Source organism: Quercus lobata, chromosome 4 (assembly GCF_001633185.2).
Source record: "Quercus lobata isolate SW786 chromosome 4, ValleyOak3.0 Primary Assembly, whole genome shotgun sequence".
NCBI lineage: Eukaryota > Viridiplantae > Streptophyta > Magnoliopsida > Fagales > Fagaceae > Quercus > Quercus lobata.
In genome coordinates this window covers 8,412,003-8,436,220 of record NC_044907.1, presented here as the reverse complement: position 1 = coordinate 8,436,220, position 24,218 = coordinate 8,412,003, and the positions used below count along the sequence as shown (strand labels likewise).

At 35.1% G+C, this 24,218-nt stretch overlaps 2 protein-coding genes across 10 annotated transcripts; one reads left to right on the top strand and one right to left on the bottom strand.

Annotated features, from left to right (window-relative positions):
- Window positions 1–506: 506 nt before the first annotated feature.
- LOC115986398 (putative disease resistance protein RGA3) lies at window positions 507–9,591 on the bottom strand. 9 transcript variants are annotated; one of them, XM_031109383.1, is made up of 8 exons: window positions 5,812–9,591; window positions 5,203–5,249; window positions 3,766–3,865; window positions 3,440–3,574; window positions 2,765–2,890; window positions 2,066–2,618; window positions 1,609–1,781; window positions 507–599 (listed from the first exon to the last, which is right to left on the bottom strand). In XM_031109383.1, exon 1 carries the CDS (start codon window positions 9,385–9,387, stop codon window positions 5,926–5,928), a length of 3,462 nt encoding a protein of 1,153 aa, XP_030965243.1. In that variant the 5' UTR covers window positions 9,388–9,591; the 3' UTR covers window positions 507–599; window positions 1,609–1,781; window positions 2,066–2,618; window positions 2,765–2,890; window positions 3,440–3,574; window positions 3,766–3,865; window positions 5,203–5,249; window positions 5,812–5,925. The 9 variants fall into 9 exon arrangements, with proteins under 9 accessions (XP_030965243.1, XP_030965245.1, XP_030965248.1 ...); XM_031109385.1 differs by having other exon boundaries at window positions 1,609–2,186; window positions 2,286–2,618; XM_031109388.1 differs by having other exon boundaries at window positions 1,609–2,418; window positions 2,493–2,618.
- Window positions 9,592–15,643: 6,052 nt separating this feature from the next.
- Window positions 15,644–18,479, top strand: LOC115984507. Its single transcript, XM_031107529.1, has 3 exons — window positions 15,644–15,940; window positions 16,007–17,022; window positions 17,126–18,479. The coding sequence occupies exons 1-3, from the start codon at window positions 15,644–15,646 to the stop codon at window positions 18,477–18,479; spliced, it is 2,667 nt and encodes an 888-aa protein (XP_030963389.1).
- Window positions 18,480–24,218: the final 5,739 nt, after the last annotated feature.

Sequence of the window (24,218 nt, the reverse complement as noted above, 5' to 3'; positions counted from 1 at the left end):
ACCCAAGTCCCATTTACACCCAAAGAACTCTCCCTCGCCACAACTAGCACACCACAAGAATTTTCAAATTCTCTAAACCTGGTTTACAAAAGACCAAAGTTGTGTCTTTTAAAGAACTATGCATGACTGGTTATATATACAGGTGCTCTTCTCAGCCTATTGATAAACAATCACCAAATTTGAGTCAAATTTGGTGAGGTGTTGAACATGTACACACAGAATTAAGTCAGCCATTTAACACTTTGCTTCTTTGGTAATCCACATTTTTTGTAAAGCAGGGAATTGTAAAACACTAATAACAAATGAAAATTCCCATGGGCAAGTAAAAATGAAGTCAGAGCAACTGGTTGCACCATCTGCTCCAACATGTAACGTAAATGTCTGCATGCCTGGACAGTAAAAGTAGTCATGAGATAGATTGCATATTATATGACAATTCATTCTAAAATAAACCATAAGTAGACAGTTATTAAATCAATATCTACCTGTACGTTTTAGTGCCAATCTATTCCACAAAAGCACAAATTCTAATCAAGTTGTTGATGCAGCTACTAATTCACGTTGTTAAGAGATGATATTGGTGGCAATTGTATTGTTACCTGAGAAAGAAGAGTCACCAAGCATAGTTAGGAAAAAAGTACATATTATAATCTATGCTCAGTATTTCTTGATCAATGACAAATGAAATTGTTTGATCTACTCCATATGGTGTAAGTATGTTTCCATCTTAAGGGGATCATTGTATAAGTAAAAACCTATTTAGGTAAGGTTGAGGTGATATGAAACAAGAAAATGGAATGAAATTTACCATTGGCATAATTTTCTAAGCTCTGTTTAATTAAATAGCATGTATGCAGATTTAAGGTTTTCACATTACACCTGTAAAGAGGTTTTCGGTATCACGAGGATGATGTTTCAATCATTGACAATAAGCCAAATGAGTTGAACTTAACACAAACACTTCAAATGAAATCTTCTCAAGAAAAGTTTTAAAAACCACATTAGCAAGACAATCACTTCTACCCAAAGCTTGCATTCCATACAGTTGGTGAGTGCACTGATTCAAATACCAAGATGTAAATCTTAAAATTTTAAGAGAGCAACTCCACTCGGAGAGTACAACCATGACATAAACCATACTTGTCTGCTCAAATCAACCAATCAAGATTTTGAAAGCTATAGATTTGATTTAACGAATTCTACATTCAACAACAGTGAAGATAACCACCAAGGAGAACAAATAAAATCCAGTTCAACTACAAGCCAAATAACCAAAGACATGAAACATATTGGAGACACCTAATAACTAAAGACAAAATGTATGGGGTCTGATCAATGGAATATTGCTTTTAGGGAAAAGACTTGGGAGTAGATAAAAAAGAACATTGTCACCAACCACAATATTTTAGTAGCCAAGACAGTCAATCTTACTATTTCCAAAATTTGTCACTACATTGATTTAGGTTAATACGGATTCACAAACAACTTTCAGTCATTTTTATTTTTATAAAATCGTTCATTTTCTTTTCAGGGTGTCTTTATCTTTAAAAAAAATAATACAGAAGAAATTCAGGAAGTTAATATACTCTTGTTTCACCATTCACATACATATTTCTTCTCAAAACACAGAGTGAGAGGTTACTGTTTCCAAAAGCTACCCATTGCTGATAACATGGGGGCACTGATGGTGAAGACGGCATATTGGGAATGAAGCGAGAGAGGTCAGCGACGGATGTTTCACTTGTTGCATCAGCCTCAAATAATGAATTTGTTCGAAACTCCTGCAACAAAATCAACAATCAAAGACCATAGTCATGAAGGAACTACATGTTGACGTTATGAGTTGTGGCAGGTTGGGCTGGTGCTCAGCTACATCATTCTTTACTCTCATCTCCAAGGAAAAGCTAGTTTCTGAAAAATTTCTTCATTTTGAAATATTTACTTGGGAGTTTTAACCAGACCACCTCACTCCTGGCACTCCACTTATACTTCAGATAAAGGCAGATGTCAGACTGCAAGGTTATTGGCTAAGATAGAATAAAAAAAATGATGATAAAAAGCATACCCAAAGAAGGAAAGTGGTTCCTTGGAATGAAAACCATTTAATTGTTGTCGAATTGATCATGGACTAAACCTGATGGCATTATCAGGTGTGAATGATTCTGACAGTTGCTTAGTCAGGTTACCTGCCGCCAGCATAACAAGAAGAGACAGACAATTCGGAGAGAGAGAGAGAGAGATTACTAGGGGTAGTAAAAGCTCTGTCCATTTATAAAATGTCATACCTAAGTAATGCTAGATAAATTCTGAGCTAAAATGTTCATTATGATAGATTCATAGATCTTGTTCCTTAAAGAGAAATGATGTAGCAAGTTGATTATCAGTAACAGATCCATATTCTCTGATATCCACCTGAGGCTGTACAAGAACTTGATGGTCATCTATAATACCCATATAGGAATCAGCCTAAACACACTGTAAACAGAATTTACATCATAATGTCCTTAATGACTTGAGAAAATGATTCAGATCAAGAATGTGATATGTCTTAGCCTCAAACATCAAAATGCTTGTTGATGACACAAAGATAGATCTTTAGCATGCTGGAGGCAACATTCCTGCAAAGAGAGAAGCAGAAACACATATCAATTGTGTGTACGGTGTGCACTCCATGGTGTGCAACAACAATTTCCCTTATATCAAAGCGTTCATCCTAAAAAAAGCCAAAAGTAGACATAATACTTTAATCAATATCCAATCTTACCTTTTTTTCTCCACTCTACTGCACAAAAGCACAAGCCCTGCACTGACTGTTGATGCAGCACCTTCATATAGCTTTAAGAGAAAATATTGGTGGCTTTTGTCATGTAACCAGTAAAAGTTGAGTTACCTGGTTTAGTCAGGACAAACTCTATATTATAATTGTTACAATAATGGTTAGCATAAGAAAAATTCCCTATCAGTTTAAGCTTTTGGGACAACTGGTAGTTTAGCATGGCATCAAAATATGTGTTATTAAGTTTGAATCTTATCTCCACTCTATCTCCCATTTAAAATATGGGTAACTCTACCTTATTTCTTAAGATACTTCTTGTGACTATGTAATTTCAAAGGGATGCTTTCTAAGTGCTGCTTATGTACATAGGAAAGAGTAAACATTTCCAATATTTTGACATGAACATAAACTAATGCTTCACAAGGAATGAGATATTAAGCTATATTGACAACTATGTGGTAATCGGATTGCTACCACCAAACCATCATCTTCATCCATTCCAGCCCATCAAAATTAAGTTCAAATAATATATTAAAAATTAAAAAAGGAAAAGAGAGGAAAATAACAGTGTTTTTACCATCCTACAATTAAATTTTCAACAAGTGAACCTTTTAGCCTAATCTATGTGGTAAGATATAATAAAGATGAGAATGAGATACTTACCAATTTACTTTTTGCTAGTTGCTGCATATTCGTTTTTACCAATGGTTGGAAGACACATAAACTACTGAAATCTTGTCTGTCTAAGTATTCAAAGTTCTGGCATACAGACTCCTATAACTGAGAAAATCACCATACCTAAAATGAAAATGAGGAATGAAAAGAGAGAGAGTAGTGTCTAACAATCACAGGGAACTTAGAAAGGAGATGCATGAATATAAAGAAACTGGGGAGTCAACACCAAGCTGTGGTCTTTATCCATGCCATACTACCAAACATAAGTTCGAGGACATAAATAAAGAACCATATATGAAACTTAAATGATTTACCACTTAATTTTTCGGTTGTGGCTTGATAATTGCAATACCAACTCGTTTTGGATAAACAACCAACTCTTTGCTGTTTTTATATTCCAAACCTGCCTATATTCTGCACAAAGAATCAAATGACCAAAAAAATCACTATGCTCTTAACTGAAGGGGAACAAGAGGATTGAATTTTAACAGAGATATATGGACCTATAGGAACTTTGGAGCAGAACATATTTCTGAAATGCATTTAATATTATTCCAGTATAAAATAGTCAACCGCAAAAATTCTGGGACTAAGGCATTGTTGTTGGGTTGGACTAGATCATCCTACTGAATAATGATTATTCACCATAAATCTATTCCAACGTCTCCGAGTGCCAAATTTCAATTTGTTCATTTAAAATCAACTCTGCAAACCCAAAAGTGCAGTCTTATCATTTATACCAAGGTACAGATGGTTAGAACAAAGAAACAAGTGAGGATTTACGTGTCTCCCTCGCCCCTGCACCCCCCCCCCCCCCCCCCCCCCTTTTTTCCCCTTGGGGAAAAAAGGAACACAAAAACAAGATAGTTAAGCGAGCTGTTCACTTCTTGCACTTGCCCAAAAGGTTCTCAATAGGCTCAGATATTTATCCCTAGTTTTGTTTCATGCTTCCAATTTGTTTTCCATCTAGGATCAAATAAACTGGGAGATCATCAAAAAAACACAAAGAGAACAAAGAAGAAGAGTTAAGAAAATTAGCATTTGAATCCCAACAAAGGATTACGATTCATAATTAATCTACATTTATCTAGAAACACAGAAGATGAACCAAGTTTAAGCCCTCCCAACTGTAGGACATGAACTTTTTAGGTGGACCATCCCCTCTTCCCCGTTAGTGACTTTGTGATATATATTAAGCCTTTTTCTCTTATTTGGAAGAAAATTGATTTAACTCAATATGACCATAGTGTTGAATGCCAAAAATCAGAGATCCCATTTTAACACTACTCCAAATTACTAAATAACCTTCGATTACTGATGACTCTAACCAAGACCTGAGCTAGATCAGTTTACAAAATCCTCAAAGTATCCAAGCAATAGATCCATTGCCATATTTTCCACAAAAATCTTCAAATTCTTTAGATAATCCACACTCACTCAATGATTCATCCCATTAAATCTGTTGATAGAACAAAAGGTATATTCATTTTAAGGCCTTTCATGTAAATAGATTACAAAGGAGCAGGATTATGCAATGACAAAAAGGATAACAATATTTCAATAATTGCCAAAAGGGAAAGACTAAATTTGATTCATACACAGAAAAATCAAAAACATTAAATCTTGTTTCAGTGCATCACTATTGGCATCCTAGAAATGCAATGCAAATCTCGTAGAGCTTCAATTTTGAAGAAAAATTTCTTTTCTTATAAAGGTGGTCTTCACAACAAAACGGAGTACCACACACTAACCTTCTTAACAGAACTCTTAGTATGTCCATTGAATCCTTGACTCCTCACTGCATGAATTTAAAAAAAAAAAAAAAATCCATTTTTGCAAAAGGCTTAAATTAAAACCCAATAAGCTAAGAAAGAGAGTTGCATTCCAAAATAGAAAAATGAAGAAGAAAAGAAAAGAAGGTGAAAAACTGGAAAGAGCACTTGTTCATGGATGATATTGGGGTTGGCCAAATCTTTCTTGTTGAAAAAATAACCAGAAACAAAACTTGTAAACAATATCCAACAGTTTGGTTGCTCTAAAATCAATCTTGGATTTATCATTGTTAGAAAACATGAAAAACCGAAAAGTTTCAATAAAGTGAACCCAATTATATACCATGGATGAGTTTATTTATTGCTCTAATATTTTGGAAATCCACCCAAAAAAAAAAAAAAAAGATAATTAAAAATTTCTTTATTTTTTGGAAATCAACAAAATATAAAGAATAGAATTCCCAAAAATTTACTATGTTTTCTCAGCAACCATACATAAATTATACTCCTATAAGATAATTAAGAAAATTAAAATAAAAAGAGTAAAAAGTGAAGAGCTACCAAGCTCAGCTATTGCAGAAGACATACCAGAGGTTATGTTGCGAGTGGCATGGTCGAGGCTGAGAGGGCTAGTGTTCTTGAGGTAGCCCAAGAGGAACCGACTGAAAAATGGACTGGTTCACATTTTTTCAGCATATAAAATCACCAATCCCGAATTTCAATAACAGGGACGTGAGCGATTTTGAACCAATCTTCCCCAATTCCCTTTTCACATCTTTTCGCTAAGTCAGGACATCTTTGAATTATTAGCTTTTGTAAAGACTTAAGAGAAAGCATCTCATCAGGAAGTGATATGAGATTTAGACAATAGGAAATGTGAAGTACTTCGAGGGACATGAGATTACTGATATTATTGGGAATTGATGTTAGGTTGGGGCACCATGAAATTTGAAGGTATACAACTGAGGTGAGCTTTGGGAAAATCGTCAAATTGGGAAAATTAGAAATCACAAGCTTTCGCAGAGCAGTAACATGTTGAAGCCCGGAAGGAATAGACTTCAAATTGGGAACGTTGCGATAACTCAGAGAACTGAGGCATTTAAGATGCTGCCATTCGGTGCCATCATCACCCATGTCACTAATCGAATCAAACAGCTCACAACTACAAATCTCCAAGTCCTCGAGTGAGGTGAGATGGGGCACGGCTAGAGATAGAGATTTCAGCTTAGGGCCTCCTTGTATGTATAGTTCCTTGAGAGAACTCAGGTTTGACATCCACTCGTCTGGTAGAGCCTCTGTATCCTTTATAGAAACTAAAGCCATAGACTTTAATTTGGAGAGAGGAGAGGACAAGAAAGAGGAGGAAGAAGGAAGTGACGAATTTATTGCTATTGTCCGTTGTAAAGGTTTCAAACTGACTCTTTCCAAATATAGACTTTTTTCAAGATACGGAAATGGAGGCAGGGAAGTTAGATTAGGGCAAACCCGAATTTGTAAAGCAGAAAGATGATGGAATGAAGGCAGTGACTGGTGATGCGGATGTTGTTGGCGATCTGTTGTTGATGTGCTCCTCCACCATCCCTTCAGATTAGGGCATTGGGAAATATAAATGGACTTCAGCGATGGGAAGAAGGATGAAGTAGGAACCTCCTCATTTATACCACCATCTGATATGTACTCCAAAACTTCCATATTAATAAGAGATAGACGTTTCAGAGAGTGGAGTTGAGACAATGGTGGAAGTTGTTGACATCTCTTACAACCAGTTATAGATAAATTAACCAGATTTGTGAGCAAAGAAAGCCAACTTGAAAATCTCACACCCCCATACCCATTCACAGACAAAAATCTAAGATTTTGGTGTGGTTGGAGGCCTTCTAATAACTTCTCATCACCATCGTTGTCATCATTAGAACAAAAAAGAGGATTATTTGCATGCCATAATAATGTCAACCGGTCAAGATACAGTTTTGCCCTTAAATTGGCAGCATTGGGTTCTGAATAAACATCTTCCAAACATCTCAAATTTGAGATTTGTAGTTCTCCTCTCAGGGAGTTTAGCGAATTCAATTCGTCTAGCCCACTACTAATGGGCCCAGAGGTAGAAGCTTGGTTGTCTCTCACAACAAATGATGATAACGTTTGTAGGCATGTCATTTGTCCTAATCCATTAGGCATATGACTCAAAAGCCAACAATTGCTATTCTCAAGATGCCTGAGGCCAACCAAAAATCTAATGTCTCTAGGTAATTCTTTAAGTTTCCGACAACCATTGACTTTTAGTGTTTGCAATTTCCAAAGTCTAGAAATAGTATTAGGGAGAGTTTCAATACCATCATTCTCAGAAAAATCAAGGTAAGTAAGATGTATAAACTTTTCAATAGAATCTGGCACTCTCTCAATATGCACTCCACATAAACCCAATGCACGCAATCTTCTACAACTCATAATAAGTTTATTCAACATTGATTCATCTATTTTTCCCGCTCTATAAGCCATACTAGGAGTAAATGTTAGAAGACATGTACGTAACTTCTCTGCTCTAACCAGCAAACCTGATGTTTCAATAAAAGATGAGTCAATATAAAATGGAAGTGACACATGACGAGTTTTTTCATCAAAATTGTTTCGATCCAAAGTAATTATTGTGCACTCTGCCCCTGTAACTAATTCTGCAAGATCATGAATTAAATCATGCATCTTGTATTTTAATTCTCCCTTTTCATTTGTCACTTCTTCAAAGAAGGACCTCCAAAGCAAATCTTTGAAATACTCATCTGCAACATCTTCTAATTCTTGGTTTTTGTTTGATGGTCGGATAAAACCTTGCGCTATCCATAGTTGTATGAGTGTCACCTTATCAATCTCATAATCTTTAGGAAACAAGGAACAAAAGGCAAAACAACTTTTTAAATGTGATGGAAGATGATCGTAACTCAACTTTAGAATTGGAAAAATGTCATTTTTTTGTTGAGTTGCAATTTCTAGTATATTATTCTTGACATATGACCATTTATGCTCCGTTTTTTCCAAGCGCAATACATTTCCTATAGACTTTATGGCAAGGGGTATCCCTTGACATTTGCGCACAATTTCCCTTCCAATTTCTTCTAGTCTAGGATTATTGGTCCCTTGCCCTTGCCCTTTTCTAAATGCTATTTGCTTGAATAACAACCAAGACTGTTCTTCATTGAGACCTTTAAGAGTGTATATTGAAGCTGGGCATGTAATCTCTGCTACCAATCTTGCACGTGCAGTTATTACAATTTTACTTCCCTTAGCGCCACCCACTAAAAGATCTTTCAAACTATCCCATTTGTGAGGATCCTCATTCCACACATCATCCAAGACAAGTAAGTACTTCTTTTGATCAATTATTTTACGAAGTTGATCTTGTAATTTATCCATGCTATGGTCTACAGGTTCCATACCAGTAGCCGATATTATTTTTTGAATAATCATTTTCACATCAAAGACATCAGATATACATATCCACATTTTTAGCTCAAAATGTTCTTTGATGTTCTTGTCATTGTATACAAATTGAGCAAGTGTGGTTTTTCCTAACCCACCAATCCCCACTATAGGAACAATTGAAACATTCTCTTCATTATTACGCTCCAACAACAGTCTTATGATGGCCTCTTTATCATCTTCTCTCCCAATAACTTTTACATTAGCTACAAATGAGTGAGTCTCTTCCCTATCCATTCTCACAGGTGGCTCTACATGGTATTCTTTTAAGTGAAACATTTTCCTATCTTCCGCTATTGCATTTAGTTTCTGCTTCATCGCATTAATTTTACGACTCATCTGTACACGAAAAACAACTGGGTTTGAATCAGTTGAAAAGAAATCGCGTACCTTTTTTGTAATATTCCCAGTTATCCCTCCTCGTCGTAAAGCTTCAGTGTAGAACTCACCCAACAAGTCATCTACTTCATAAACTGCGTCCTTGAGCTTTTCGAGCCAGTCCTTGACTTGATGGCTACGACTCTGCTGCTCTGCTGCATCCTGAAGTACAGCTTGAATCGTGGAAACGGTATTCTTGATGTTTTCAAGTCCAGCTTCGACATCCCAAAGCGATCCGATCTCTTGGAAAGCCCAAGAGCCCAAATCTTCAGTGATTTTTTGTGCAACGGCAAGGAGCATTCCTTCGGCCATTTCTTTGTAACGTGGAAAAGGAACTTAGAAGATCGAGACGAAAGCTAGAGGATGGGCTTGAAGTGCTCTGATGTTAGTGAAGGTAATAGTGCTGTGAAGAAAAATCAAGTTTTAAAGTGGAAGTGTTAACATTATTAGCTTTCCTTTATATTTTCTTAAAAGAATCGTTATCATGCATAGGAAAATAACAAGAAGCAACATGTCAGTGATTGGCCCACTGCAAAGAAAAAACCGTGTGGTGTGGAAGAAGGTGTTCCCCTTGCATTTTTGAAGCTTAAAAGTCTAGGTCGTTGCGGTACAGTAAGCCAGCCAATAGACAGAACAAATCACCAATATACAATGAGTCCAATGAAAACCGTGTCGTCCATGTCAGATTAAAGGTGAGTCCTCCACTAGAGCAAATGTCAGGTTCATCTGGTGTGTGATAAAGGAAGAAGATTTGGCCGAATCTGGCTAAGACTTTACTGAATTTGGTCGAAATCTGATTGGATCTGTCAAATATCTTGTTAGATTTAAATCTAGATTCTCGTTTCTCCGTAAAAGAAAAGAAAAAAAATCTTTTAACTCTAAATCTTTTATCACAATTTTTCTGCCCTACTTTATACTTCACTAATAAAAACTTATCACATATTTATCTAATTAATTAATTTTTATAATTTAAAATGATGTATAATAAATAAATTTATAAATTATATAGTAAATAATATTTAATTAACATAAAATTTGACACATATATTAAGAGCATAAAAAAAATGTAATTTAGATTTTCAAAATATATATTAATATTTATTTTATTGAGAAAATTGTAGCTTTAGACTTTAATAAGTTTTGTAACTAAACTTTATCATTTAAAAAAAAATTGCTTTATTCTTTTCCGGCAATTTTTTTTTTATTAAGTCATAACAACCACGGGTTCAGTATCCAGTTAATTGTAAATTCAGTTTCCAATTTTTGCAAGAGATTTTAACACATAACCCATTGCATTAAAAAAAAAAAAAAAAAAAAAAAAAAACAGAAATTTGTCTAACTTGACTTCACGATGAAGTAAATCAATTATCTTTTTATCTTCCTTTGTCTTATCAGACCAATAATCAAAGACATTTTTCCTAGGTTGGATAAAACTTAGATGCAAGTTTTTATTTTTTTTAGAATACTAAAGGGCCGTTTGGTAACATTATTCTAGTAACGTTATTTGTATTTTTTTGAAATACGTATGAGTAAAAAAATGTGTGAAAATATGTATAATATTGTTTAAAAACTGAAAACATGTGTTTAAAATAATATACTAAACAGCTCCTAAATATTTTAATAGTGTATACTGTATACAGACCCAAAAATGCTCCAACGGGAGAACTATAAACATAAAACAATACTCAATACATATCTAATTCCCATTTTTTAAAACCAACAAAAAAAAAAAAAAAAAAAAAAAAAAATCAGTGTGCTGGTTACATAAAAATCTACAGCTTAATTTTTGTCTGCCACTCAATTGCACCAAATATGAGCACTCCTTGAGGACCTTGACATTGAGCCAACCAATCATAAAAAAATCTTGCAAAAATCATTGGCATATAATATAAATTTTTAATAGTTCTTTTCCATAGATCTTAACGTGGTGGATGCTAGGAGCTACAATGACGTACCAAATATAAAGAATTAAACTTTGTAAATTTAATTTAATTATTTTGGTTATAGATTTAAATCTAATAACACTGGTTTGTATATTCTAAAAGTCTAAACGACCTCCAAAGATAAAGGGAATTTATAATTGTATTATGATACTTCGTGATTTTTAGAGCAATCCAACCATGACCATTCATTTTGCCAAAAGCCTTGTAGCTGAATTGGCACCTCCCCATGCATAAAGTGTTTGGGGTCTAAGAGGAAAGGGTTCGAGCTGTGGAGTTAGCAGTATGTTGTAATTATCTCTCTAAAAAAAAAACCATGACTATTCATTTTCAAAGGAGCAGGATATATTTTACCACTTTTTCAACATTTTAAAAAACGATGACTATTACAATTTTAGTATTGATTTAAATTATTGATATGATGGAAAAACTCAATATACTCCTTTCAAAATAAATAGATAAAAGCTGTAAAAAAATAAAAAATAAATAAATAGATAAAATTTCAAGAATTTTAGAACCTCTTTGTTAATTATTCTCAGAATTACCTTTTTATATTTTAAATAATATTTTATATATATTTTTATATATTTTTTTACATATTTCAAAAACTACAAATAACCTTTCTCAAATTATTCTACCAAACTACCCTTATTAAGAAGTTAACCCAAGAAGTCATCCTAATCCATTTATTCTTACTGAAAGAGGTAGAATTGGTATATTAAAATTAACAAAATGGGTTACCAAAAAAAAAAAAAATAACAAAATAGTACAAGAGTGTAATAAAGGGGCCTGAGCCACACAGGCCTACATCCTAGCCTGGGAATCAGGACAAGACAGCTAACCACTGCCAAAAGTAAAAAATACAATAAAGAAAGGCAAAAAAAAAAAAAAAAAAAAACCATGCGATGTGAAGCAAGGTGTTCCACTGTTCCCCATGCATTATTGAAGCTAAAGTGAAGGTCGTTGTTACTGTCCATAGCATCTTCAATGGTAACCCTAAAATTCTTTCTATAAAAAAGAGTAAAATCCAAAAAAAAGCTTTTCAATGGATTCTTTATTCTTAAATTTTTTTTTTCTAATGTACAGTAACTCATCAAGTCTATGAGCTATTGTTTACTCTTCAAATACTTTTTTCCTATTATAATAATTAGGTATTGAATAAGAAAATATTGGAAGATGTGTAGTTGTTAAAAAAAGAATAAATAATGAATGAAAAAATAATATTTAAATGAGATAGAGAATCTGTTGGAAGTATATTTGAAAAAGTGAGTAGTTAAAAGGTAAAAGTCATTGTTCATTTTCCAAATAGTACAAAAATTTGGAGATGCTCTCAAGACATCCACAATAGTGCTATCCTATTTTACTATTTCAAAAAGTTACTTTATTAATTATATTATATCAATTTATAATACTCTCACCATTTTTATTTTTATTTTACAATACAACATATTAAAATAATATATTTATATAATAAAATAATATATTTCAAAATATAAATAAAAGCTAACACGGAGAGACACAGAGGCTGTGTTTGTTTTGACTTCAAATCATTTCTGGAAATGCTTTTCCGTAAAAGTGGGTGTTTGGCAGCACATGGAAAATACGGTCAACGGTAAATGATTTCAGCTTTGATTAGAAAATACCCTTGTTTTGGTGTAAAATGATTTTCGTTGCTATTTTCACTTCAAACCATTTTCGGACTTAGACGCGCAGAGAGAGAGAGAGAGAGAGAGAAGAGAAATCGTGAACCCAGAAACCGACTCCGACGAACCCAGAAAACCCAAGACCGAGCTCGTTCGTCGAGCAATGCCTAAACCTATTCGTCAAACCCAGAAAACCCATTCGATCGCACCATCTCAGACCCTCATCATGCCGATCGCATCACCGGTGAAATCGTTGCACCCCAGCACCGATCCACCCAAAACTGATCGTTCTCGTGCTATTTTTTTTTGGTATTGAGAATTTGGGTTTTATTTCTTTTGTTTCTTTTGGGTTTTGATGAATTTGGGTTTTGTCCTCGACCCAGCTTCGTCGTCCCCAACCCAGTTTCGTCGTCCCCATTCATCGAACCCAATCGCCTCTCTCTCTCTCTCTCTCTCTCTCTCTCTCAATTTGACCGGATTTGATGAATTTTTTTTGTTGATATTTGTTTCTTTTGTGTTTATTTACTGAGAAATGATATTAATATTTGTTTGGAAGCTAAGAAAATGTGAAAAAATGTGAGAAACATGATAAAAATGTGTTTTCTAGAGCATTTTCCAGAATACAACCAAACACCAGAAAATATTTTCCAAAATATTTTTTGGAATGCAACCAAACACTTAAAAATATTTTTCTTTCCCGAAAATAGCATTTCCGGAAAATATTTTATGGGAACCAAACACAGCCTGAGATTGAGACGTGAGAGAGAGTGGGAGGAGAGAGGATTGAATAAAAAAATGTTACTTCTTTTTACCATTGTGCACAATTCTACTCTTTTTTTTTTTTTTTAGGATACAAGACATATACAAGACTTGATTCTTGATATTGGCTTATTTTTTGCTTTGAATTGTAAATTCCTCGACATATTCCATTTACCTTAGGCCACTGCAGATGCTTTTAAGTCCTTACGGTGCAGTAAGCCAGGCAATAGCCAGAACAAATCACCAATATACGAGGAATCCAATGAAAACCGCGTGGTCCATGTCAAATTAAAGGTGGGTCCTCCATCGGAGCAAATTACCAATGTAGAATGATTCCAATAAAGACCATGTCAAAAGAGAGTAACTATCTCATGAGGCCTTAGTTGGTGGAGATGTGTGTTCTAAACACTTGAGTCCGTTTGGTAAAAGAGTTTGAGTAAAATTGTTTGTAATTTTTTGAAATACGTGTAGGTGAAAAAGTGTATAAAAATGTGTATAATGTTGTTTAAAAATTGAAAATGGGTGTTTGAAATGACATACCTAATGGGCCTAATTCTTATTTGTTTTTTAGCTGTTGAAATTTTATGAATAAAATAGCCGTTGGGCAATTATGAGAAAAATAACAGTTGGACAATTATGAGAAAATAGCCGTTAGGAAATAATTGATAATATAGCCGTTGGGCTTTTAAGGGTTAGTAGTAACCAATAACTATAGGCTATTATCTTCATAAGTAGCCTATATAATACTCATCATAACACCTTTTTCTAAAGAGTTTTTTTTTTTTTTTTTTTTGACTGCTCTATATTCTGCTTTATATTTTAGATATACACAATTCTACTATCTTTCTCTCCCACGTATTTTTCTACAAGAATATTTGTATTTTAAGGAAAGGTAATAGAAGGTTATTCTTAAACTTTTGTGAGTGGAAATGCGTACATCACAGAGGTCGATACTGTAGTCTAATCCTGGGCGGTTATTTTGCCAAGAGAATTAATCGCACCAAGTTTACTTTAAGTGGCACGAATCAACCTTTAGAGACAACACTTTTTGTGTGATTCTATAGTATTGTAAGATTGTTTCTAAATTTACTTAAATTTATATTATTATTGCTTATTTACATTTTTGTTAATTATTTGGAATATTGTTTGTTGTATCAAACTTGTTTATTCATTATTATTTTTCCAACAACCGTTTCATTCAAGAATTTTATGTCAAAAGGTTGGTCCTCCACCTAAGCAAATTACCAATATACAATAATTCCAATGAAGACCATGTCAAAAGGTTTGTCCTACTCCTCCACCAAAACAAATAAAAAGGAAAATGGCGTGGGAGTGGCCCGACGCTATTTTTTTCTAAATGTTACTTTTAAAAAAATAGCAATATTTGAAAGTTATTTTGGAAACTAGTATTTTCTAAATCTCTTCCCTTGAAAATAGGGTGTTCACAAGTTGGTTCGGGTTGGTTTTGTGTCCAACTCAGACTTAACCTTACCACTTTGAGTCAGAAAGAACGAAACTTGCAATTGACCTACCAAGATCGGATCGTGCCTCATTGGGTGGTGGTCGAATGTTGAGTTCATCAGGTGTGTAATAAAGGGAGAAGATTTCGCCAAATCTGCTAGAGATTTCATTAAGAGGAGCATTCTCATTAACATATCTTTACAGGTAGCAAATGTGAATTCAAAGGAATTCAAAACATTTCTCATTAAGCAGTAACACATATGACGTAGCAATCAGTTTTGAAAATTTTCTGCACTAAACCATATAAGTGTTTCAGTTTTTCTAAATATATAAATATAAATATAAATATATATATATATATATATATATTACTACTATTATATAAAATAATAAATTTAGTTTAATATTGTTAAAAAATCTAAAATAAAGTGGGATTAAAAAAATATTTATTTATTGTTTTTCTAGAAATAAAATTCACATTTTTGGATAATTATAAACAAATACAATAAATGTGAAAGTTAAAAATCACTTATTGCATAATGTTACACAATATTATGAACAATCAACAACCAACAATGTTGAAATGACTTATTAATAGTTTCTCCTCGCTAGCGAAAGGTGGGTTTCCATCTTCTCCTAGGTTGTAGAATAGCAGTCCCTTCTTTGAAGGTGTTTGTGTCCCACAAGGCAACAAGTTTGCCTTGAGGCTTTGTGGTTTTTTTTCTTCCAGGGATTTGGGAAACAATTTTTTCTTTATTCCTTAGGATGGAGGACCTAACGAGATCATGGAGTTGTTTAACACTATCGGATTGCGAAAGGTCAAACCTTCGAATTTCGAAAGAACAGGCAGCAACAGAGTACATATTAGCTGCAAAATTCTTGACAAAGCGAGCTCTCAACATTGATGCTATAGCCAAAACGTTCACACCATTATGGAGATCAGTGAATGGCTTTAAAATCAAAATGGAGGGAGATCATGTGGTTTTGTTTACTTTTGATAATAAGGAAGAGATGGAGAAAGTTATTGATGCCGAGCCATGGAGTTTTGATAAACATCTCATGGTATTACAATGCTAGGATAGAGATATAGACGTAAGGGATATGGAGTTTAATAGAGCTAGTTTCTAGGTGCAAGTGCACGACCTTCCAATGAGGTTTCGGAGACGAAAAGTGGCCGAACAAATATGTGAGGCTACAGGGAGGATTAATGCCTCGGCTGATGATTCGGAGTCGGAAGGAGATAATTTTATGAGAGTTAAAGTCTCAATGGATATCACTCAACCTTTGTGCAGGGGAAGGGTAATTTCACTTGACAACGGCAAAGAATTGTGGGTGTCTTTCAAATATGAACGACTCCCCAACCTGTGCTATTGGTGTGGGTGCTTAACTCACAATGATCGTGATTGTCCTCTTTGGATTGAGAGCGAAGAAAGCCTAAAAACTAAGTCACAGCAGTTCGGATCCTGGATCAAGGCAGCGTCGTTTGTGTTGATGAGGAGAAATATGGTTAAAGTCCCTGGTTTTTTTGCTAGCAGGAAATCCGATGCGTCGACGGCAAACAGCAAACCAGTTCAGAAGCCTCCCGTGGTGGTTGTCCGATCAGGCAAACCTTCTCTGGAGGTTATTCGACCTGATAAGGAAAGTGTTAGTACGTTTCCTAGTGCAAATATTGCTCCGGATTTTCAGGAGATAAATATGGAGAATATGGTGCCACAAGAGTCAAGGAGTGTTACGAATTTAGAAAGTTCCAAATTGCTGGATTTTGGGGAGAGAAATAAGCTAACCAGTGATTTCGAGGAGGTAATAGAGGATATTGATAAGGAAATTCGTAAGTTTGACTTAGCGGATTTGAATGTTGCTGAAAACAGAGCATTTCGTGGTAAGGTAAATATTATAAAATCACCTTCTATTGAGGATTCTAATGAGATGCATTCACTAGAGCGTGCACAACTTAACCCTCCCTTATCATGTGCCCCTCAAGCTGTGATTTCTAATAATCAGAACAGACCCGTGCATGTGGAAGGCTCGTGGAAAAGAGTTGCTAGAACTGAGATAGGGACAGACATAGTTATGACTGAAGCAGTAGGGGATAAACGTGTGGCTAGGAAACAGAAAGCTTACTTGAGTTACCAAAGAAAAGAAAGGTTTCTCAAGCACGCACAACCAAGAAGAAGATATTGGCAGAGGCTGGGTTCCAGCTTTGCCAGAAGCAATAAGACTATTAGTGTGGAATTGTCATGGGCTTAGGAACTTGCGTACAGAGAGTGAGCTCGTTACTTTGATACGGGCTAAAGATCCCTCTGTCGTGTTTATAGTCGAAACATGGGCAGATGATGCAAGGCTAGATCGTACGTTGAGCAAAATTAATTTTGATCAAAAGTGGGTGGTGTCGAGGGTTAACAAAGGTGGTGGCTTAGTGTTATTTTGGAAGAATACTGTGAACCTTACTGTAGTAGATTCACACAGGTATTATATTGACACTATTATCAATGGGAACTCTGAGAATGAGTGGAGATTTACTGGCTTTTATGGGGAACTCGAGACCTCAAGGAGATTTGAAGCATGGAACAAGTTGAGGACTTTGAATTCAAGGCAGAACAGACCTTCGCTTTGCGTCGGGGATTTTAATGAAATTATTCGGCATGATGAGAAGTTGGGTGGGCCAAGGAGGGATCACAATCAAATGCAATTATTTAGAGATGTGATTGATGAGTGTGGCTTCATGGATTTTGGATTTATAGGTTCAAAATTTACATGGGCAAGACACTTTGATGATGGAAATTCTGTTAGACTAAGATTAGATCGATGCCTGGCTACTAATTCCTGGTTTCATAAATTTCCGGGAACTAGAGTCCATCACCTTCAATCTATGTCATCGGATCACTCTGCCCTTTGGGTAAATTTATTGGGGTTGGAAGAGCCTAGTAGGAAGAAATGTTTCAGATTTGAGGAAATGTGGTTATCCGAGCCTTCTTGTGGTGAAACTATTGAGGAAACTTGGAGTAATACTTGTGAGCCGAACCCAGGCTTAGCTATCTTGAAAAAGGTGGCTCAATGTGAACAAGAATTAACTCGGTGGAGTAAGCATAATTTTGGACATGTGAGAAGGGAATTAGCAGAGAAAAAGAAATTGCTTGTGGTGGCTGAAAATGAAGCAATAGTTAGTGGGAACAACTCTCGGGTTAGGGGTCTCAAGGCTGAATTTAATATCCTTCTAGATAGAGAAGCTAGAATGTGGTATCAACGGTCAAGAGTTTTGTGGCTTAGTAAAGGCGATAGCAATACAACATTTTTCCATAGCAAGGCAACAAAGAGGTTCAGGAAGAATTTAATCAAGGGGATCAAAAATGCTAGAGGTGAGTGGTTAACCGAGAATGAGGAAATGGGTTTGGAGCTGATAAATTACTATGAAGAGCTTTTCTCCTCTTCAAACCCGAGCCTTACTGTTGAGGCTCTTGAGAAAATCCCATGCTCAGTGACTGAGGAGATGAATGCAGATTTGGTGCGTGATTTTTCAGAATTGGAAGTGTGGGAAGCTTTAAATCAAATGGCACCTTTAAAGGCTCCGGGTCCAGATGGAATGCCTCCACTCTTCTATTAGCATTTTTGGGAGATTATGAAGTATGATGTAACCAACGCTGTCCTCTCTTGGTTAAGCACAAGTATTCTACCCGACCTTATAAACCATACTCTTATTACTCTTGTGCCAAAAGTTGATAACCCTAAACTAGTGACTGAGTTTCGGCCTATTAGTCTATGTAATGTTCTCTACAAAATATATTCTAAGGTCCTAGCTAATAGACTAAAGAAATTCCTTCCATCCCTAATCACTGAACACCAATCTGCTTTTGCTAAAGAACGCCTAATTTCAGATAATATTATGGTTGCCTTTGAAACCCTCCATCATATGAAGCATCATAGCTCGGGTAGACATGGTTTTATGACCTTAAAACTATATATGAGTAAGGCCTATGATAGGGTTGAATGGGTTTATTTGGAGAAACTTATGGAGAGAATGGGTTTTTGCCCTAGGTGGATTGCTCTTGTTATGAGTTGTGTTAGAACGGTGACATACTCCATTATGGTGAATGGTGAACCCATGGGAATGATTCATCCCAAACGAGGTATAAGGCAAGGGGATCCCCTCTCTCCTTTCCTTTTCCTCCCTTGCACTGAAGGTTTACATGCTCTCATTAAACACTCGGCGAGAAATGGTGATCTTAAAGGTTTTTCCTTATGTAAGAGAGGCCCGAAATTAACCCACTTGTTTTTTGTAGATGATAACTTGCTTTTTTGCAGGGCAACCTATGAGGATTGTAATAATATTTTGAAGTTGCTTGCTAATTATGAGTCTTTGTCGGGGCAAAAGATCAATAAAGACAATACTGCAATCTTTTTTAGCAAGTCTACATTGGAAGAAGCAAAAGTAAATATCAAAAATCTTCTCCAACTTCAAGAAGTTAAATCTTATGAGAAGTATTTGGGGCTGCCATCTTTTGTGGGTAGGGGAAAAAATGCGAGCTTTGACTATATAAAAGAAAAGGTATGGAGGAAGCTTCAAGGATGGGAGAGCAAGTTGTTGTCACAAGCCGGTAGAGAGGTACTCATTAAATCTGTAATCCAAGCTATTCCTTCCTATGCCATGGGTTGTTTCAAACTTCCCATTGGGCTTTGTGAGGATATTGAGGCTATGATAAGAAGATATTGGTGGGGCCAAAGGGGAGATCGAAGAAAAATTCATTGGCTCCATTGGGGGGAATTAACAAGATCCAAGATGGTAGGAGGAATGGGCTTCCGTGATTTGGCTCACTTTAATGATGCACTTTTAGCAAAGCAAGCGTGGCGTCTTATCCATAATAAGGACTCTCTCTTTTATAAAGTGTTTAAGGCGAAGTTTTTTCCTAATGGTTCTCTAATAGATGCAAAAGAATCCTCTTCAGGATCATATGCTTGGAAAAGCATCTTGAGAGGTCGTGATGTTGTCCTAGAGGGAGCTCGTTGGAGGGTAGGCAATGGGAAATCTATCAAAATATGGCAACATTATTGGCTGCCACGAAAACACCCAACAAAGGTAGCTTCTCCGATGGTGGAATCTATGGAGGAAGCTACAGTGGATTGTTTGATAGATGAAGGGACACGCACATGGAATGCTAACATGGTAGATGGAATTTTTGCACCGCAAGAAGCAGAAGAAATTAAGAACATTCCCTTGGCCCGAGAAGCTATTGAAGACTCGTTGTTTTGGCCACTAGCACAGGATGGAAAGTTTAATTGCAAGCTGGGGTACCGGTTTTTGAAGGAAGCAGAGGATGGTTCTCAAATGGTGGCTCAGCCTGACCATGAAAAAGGCCTATGGAAGAAAATTTGGGCTTTAGCATGTTTGAATAGAGTGAAGAATTTAGTTTGGAGAGCTTGCCGAAACTCTCTTCCATCTGCGAAGAACTATCATCACAGATCAGACCTGTGACCGGTGTCGGTGTGAAGCGGAAGATATGATTCATACGGTATGGAGTTGTAAAAATCTGGACTATGTGTGGGATAAGGACATCACATGGAATGTTCGGAACCAGACTTCTTTTTCTAGCTTCAGTGAATTGATGGCTTAGGTATTTGAACATCAGAGGAAGCCAGCTCTCTTTGCTTTCATGGTGTGGACCATTTGGACTCAAAGAAACCAGGTGCGCTCTCAACAGCCATGTTGCTCCGTAAACCACCTTTCTCAATTAGTAGCTGAAAGATCCATTTTACCGCCACCACCTTCTAGCCGACCATGCATAAGAACACTTTGGAAGCCACCCCCATTGGATATCTTCAAAATTAATTTTGCTGAAGCTGTTTTTGCTGAAGAAAATTGTTCAGGTATGGGAGTTATTGTTCGTAACAGAGAAGGCTTAGTGATTGCAGCCATGTTAGAAAAAGTCTCACAACTTCTCCAGCCAATTGAAATTGAAGCCATGGCAACCACAAGGGCTCTTGAGTTTGCTAGTGAGGTGGGCATCTCAGAAGCTATTCTTGAGGGAGACTCCCTGTTGGTGATTAAGGCGTTAGCAACCAAGGACATTGGACTTGCTCCATTTGGTCTATTGCTATAGGATGCCTACAGTTTCACTCCAGCTTTTTCTTTATTGTCTTACTCTCATACTAAGAGAGAGGGCAACCAAATAGCGCATGATTTGGCGAAGTTAACTGTTACTATCCCAAATTGTGTAATATGGATGGAAGATGTTCCATCGGACGTTGTTGATTCATATCAGACTGATTTGGCCGGGATTTCTTAATAAAAGTTCGTAGTATTCATTCTCAAAAAAAAAAAAAAACAACCAACAATGTTACTGCTTATGAATACTTATTGCATGCACAATATTATGAATGGCAATAATTGTGTGGCGTGCAAGTTTTAAGCAAATTAAATTAAGAAATAAAAAACAAAACCCCAAAAAGTTCACAACCACATGTTCACTTCACAGGTACCCACGTGAATGAGCTTTCAAATCTCACATTTATTAAGTTTTATCTCCTCTCTCATCATTCAGAGTTTCAGACATCACAATCTTCTCAAATCTCACATTTCTCTCTTGAAAATTGAAACACCAAAGTCACCAAAGTCAGACATCACAATCTTCTCAAATCTCACCTTTCAGACATCACAGTAGTAGTGTGGAAAACAGGTCAACATTTCCTAAGTAAAAATTTTGTTAAAGAAAAATAAAATACTCAACTGCATGAAGCTCGAGTATTATAAAAAAGTACTTAGTTATCGAATACCACATTATTTTTTTTATTCTCCAAATTCTAAGTCAACAGTATGACGCTGACGACTCACTAAGAACTAGAGTTACCATTTAAAACTCAATTTTATAAAATTCGAATACTAAAAAGTGGTACATACATTGCTAATTTACCACAAATTTTGTATTTGGTTATTTTCACCATGATCTATACCTCTAACTATTGCACCAATCCTAATCCCCACTTCCACCATGCATATCAAACCTTGTCTGAGATCAAATCTTGTCTGATATCTGATTGTCAACATTATTTTTTGGGTTGGGAGCAAATATATTTTAGATTTTTAGGAGACAAAAAGATCAGTTCTACTTTAATGGAACCGGTTAGTACGACTTGCACTTTTTTTTTATTCTTCTCTCTTCTTGTTTTTTGGTAACCTTCAGAGAAATATTATTGAAAGTTGAAACAAACCAACGAGGGGAGCCATGCTTCTGGAGTTTATCTAAACATATTTGTCTACTTTATTTCATTCTTTTGGTATAAGGAAGTTGCGTTCTAGTATTTTCATTTGCTTCTAGTAATGTATTTGTAATTTTGTATGCCTAGCTAGATGATTAAGAGCAAAATTAGCGAGCATCGAGAAATGTATACTTTATATTGAGGATATAGAGGGATAAACGTCACTTGCATATGCTTTTCTAACTGCTAACACTCATGCTCGGCATGTATCCACAAATGTTTCGGGGAAATTTTAGCTTTAAATGCATCTATTAGTCTACCCCTCCAATTATCCCATCAAGAATAAGATGCATGGTACATTATGGTAGCATATAGGAATTTACACCTAATTTATGATTTTCATAAAGTTAAGCAAGCCTCTAATAACATTAGGTAGAAAAACATATTTGCACATTAATGTCAGCTATTTTAATAATTTTTACCAATTACAAAAAATAAATACACTGTGATATGCCTTGTGTTTGGAACATTTTAATATTAATTAATTAAATTGAATTTATATGACTATAAAATGTATAGATGTGGAAATTAATTTGGAAGATGAGAGGTTAGTAAAAATGTTTAATTCCACATTGCATCAACACCTTGCTTATGTATACGTATTTTTTCCTCTAATTATTGATCATTGAAGTGGTTGATTAATATTTTTGGGTACACCCTGAATTTTTTTTAAGCCAATAAAATTAAATTTTGGTTTATAATTTGAGCAACTTAACAATAAGTTAAGATCTTTCAAGCAAAAAGAACCACATGCTTTTATATTCTTTTTAGCCTATACTACGATTTTACTTTTAGTTTTTACTTTGCCTGACACACTGTCATTGTACGACTATTTTTCCTCAAAAATATTATAATATATATTATACAACTAATTGGTCAAAGTCACGTAAATTTAGTTTTTTTCATTGTACAACTACTTTTCTTTTTTCTTTTTCCGATAATTTTGATTAGAAAAAAATAGTAGTTTTAGTTAATTAAGTGAATAAACTTAAAAAGTTACTTAATTTTTATATAACATCAATTAATTCATTATATATAGATATATATATATATATATGTGTGTGTGTGTGTAATAAACTTTTTATTTTTATGATTATAATTAAACATGTCACTAAATATTATGTTTTTACATTTTGCTATCATATTATTAGTAATAAACTTATTACATTTTTATTTATATAATTTAAAATTTTATTAATATTATTAATGACATCACTAATCCGACCATCGATCGGATCTCGATCCAACCAAAAAACCAGTAACCAGTCATTTCTTTGGTTCTTTTACTTTACTGATTTCTATATTTTTCCGTTAGACGTCTAAGTAAATAGCTCCCATGGTAGAACATCCCGGTATAGAACCAAATTGATTCTCTGATACTATTGTTTCATATCTTAACCTATGTTCATTCACTCTTTCCCAAAGTTTTATAGTGTTACTAATAAGTTTAATTTCACAGTAATTTGTATAGTTTTGGATATACCCCTTGTTCTTGTAATTAGGTATTTTGTTGACACTTTTTTTTTTTTTCTAGGTAAGTGTGGGGGATAGAACCCCCCGAATAAGAGGTTACAAAGGAACCCGGGTGCCACATGGCTACAAGGCCATTGGCAGTATTTTGTTGACACTTAAAATCATATTGAAAAGGTCTATTAACCAGCATACACCCACATCACCCTAGCACTTCCAAACCTCAATGGAAATTCCAGTCCCACGGCTATTCCCATATTCATCCTCTTTAATGCGTTTTTTATGTCAGTCATCCTAATTCTTTGGACAAATCTGTGGTTTCTATCCTCCATTGGGCTAATGGGCTACCTAAATCGCTTTAATCTTTTATGTTGTTTCCATAACAAATTTTATCAAAATAACTTTTCCAATTCTCTTTAATTTCCTCATATTTTTTTTTTTGATAGGAATTTCCTCATATTTTCCTAACACTTCCTTTGCAATTTTTCGCAGCATTAATAATCTATGATGATTTTAGTAAACAAGCAGTGGCATTATGGCATATCGTACAATGTCATTATTGTCACGCCAACGACTAAGCCATGAGGCTTTCATCACCTCTTTGATCGTCATCTTTAATACA

What these genes read in the sequence shown, in the direction of transcription:
- LOC115986398 (XM_031109382.1), bottom strand. Translation starts at nt 9,387, where the DNA reads ATGGCCGAAGGAATGCTCCTTGCCGTTGCACAAAAAATCACTGAAGAT.
- LOC115984507 (XM_031107529.1), top strand. Translation starts at nt 15,644, where the DNA reads ATGGAGGACCTAACGAGATCATGGAGTTGTTTAACACTATCGGATTGC. An exon ending in GTTTTGATAAACATCTCATG is followed by an intron (nt 15,941 to 16,006) that starts GTATTACAATGC and finishes GCTAGTTTCTAG; the next exon opens with GTGCAAGTGCACGACCTTCC. An exon ending in AGTTACCAAAGAAAAGAAAG is followed by an intron (nt 17,023 to 17,125) that starts GTTTCTCAAGCA and finishes TCATGGGCTTAG; the next exon opens with GAACTTGCGTACAGAGAGTG.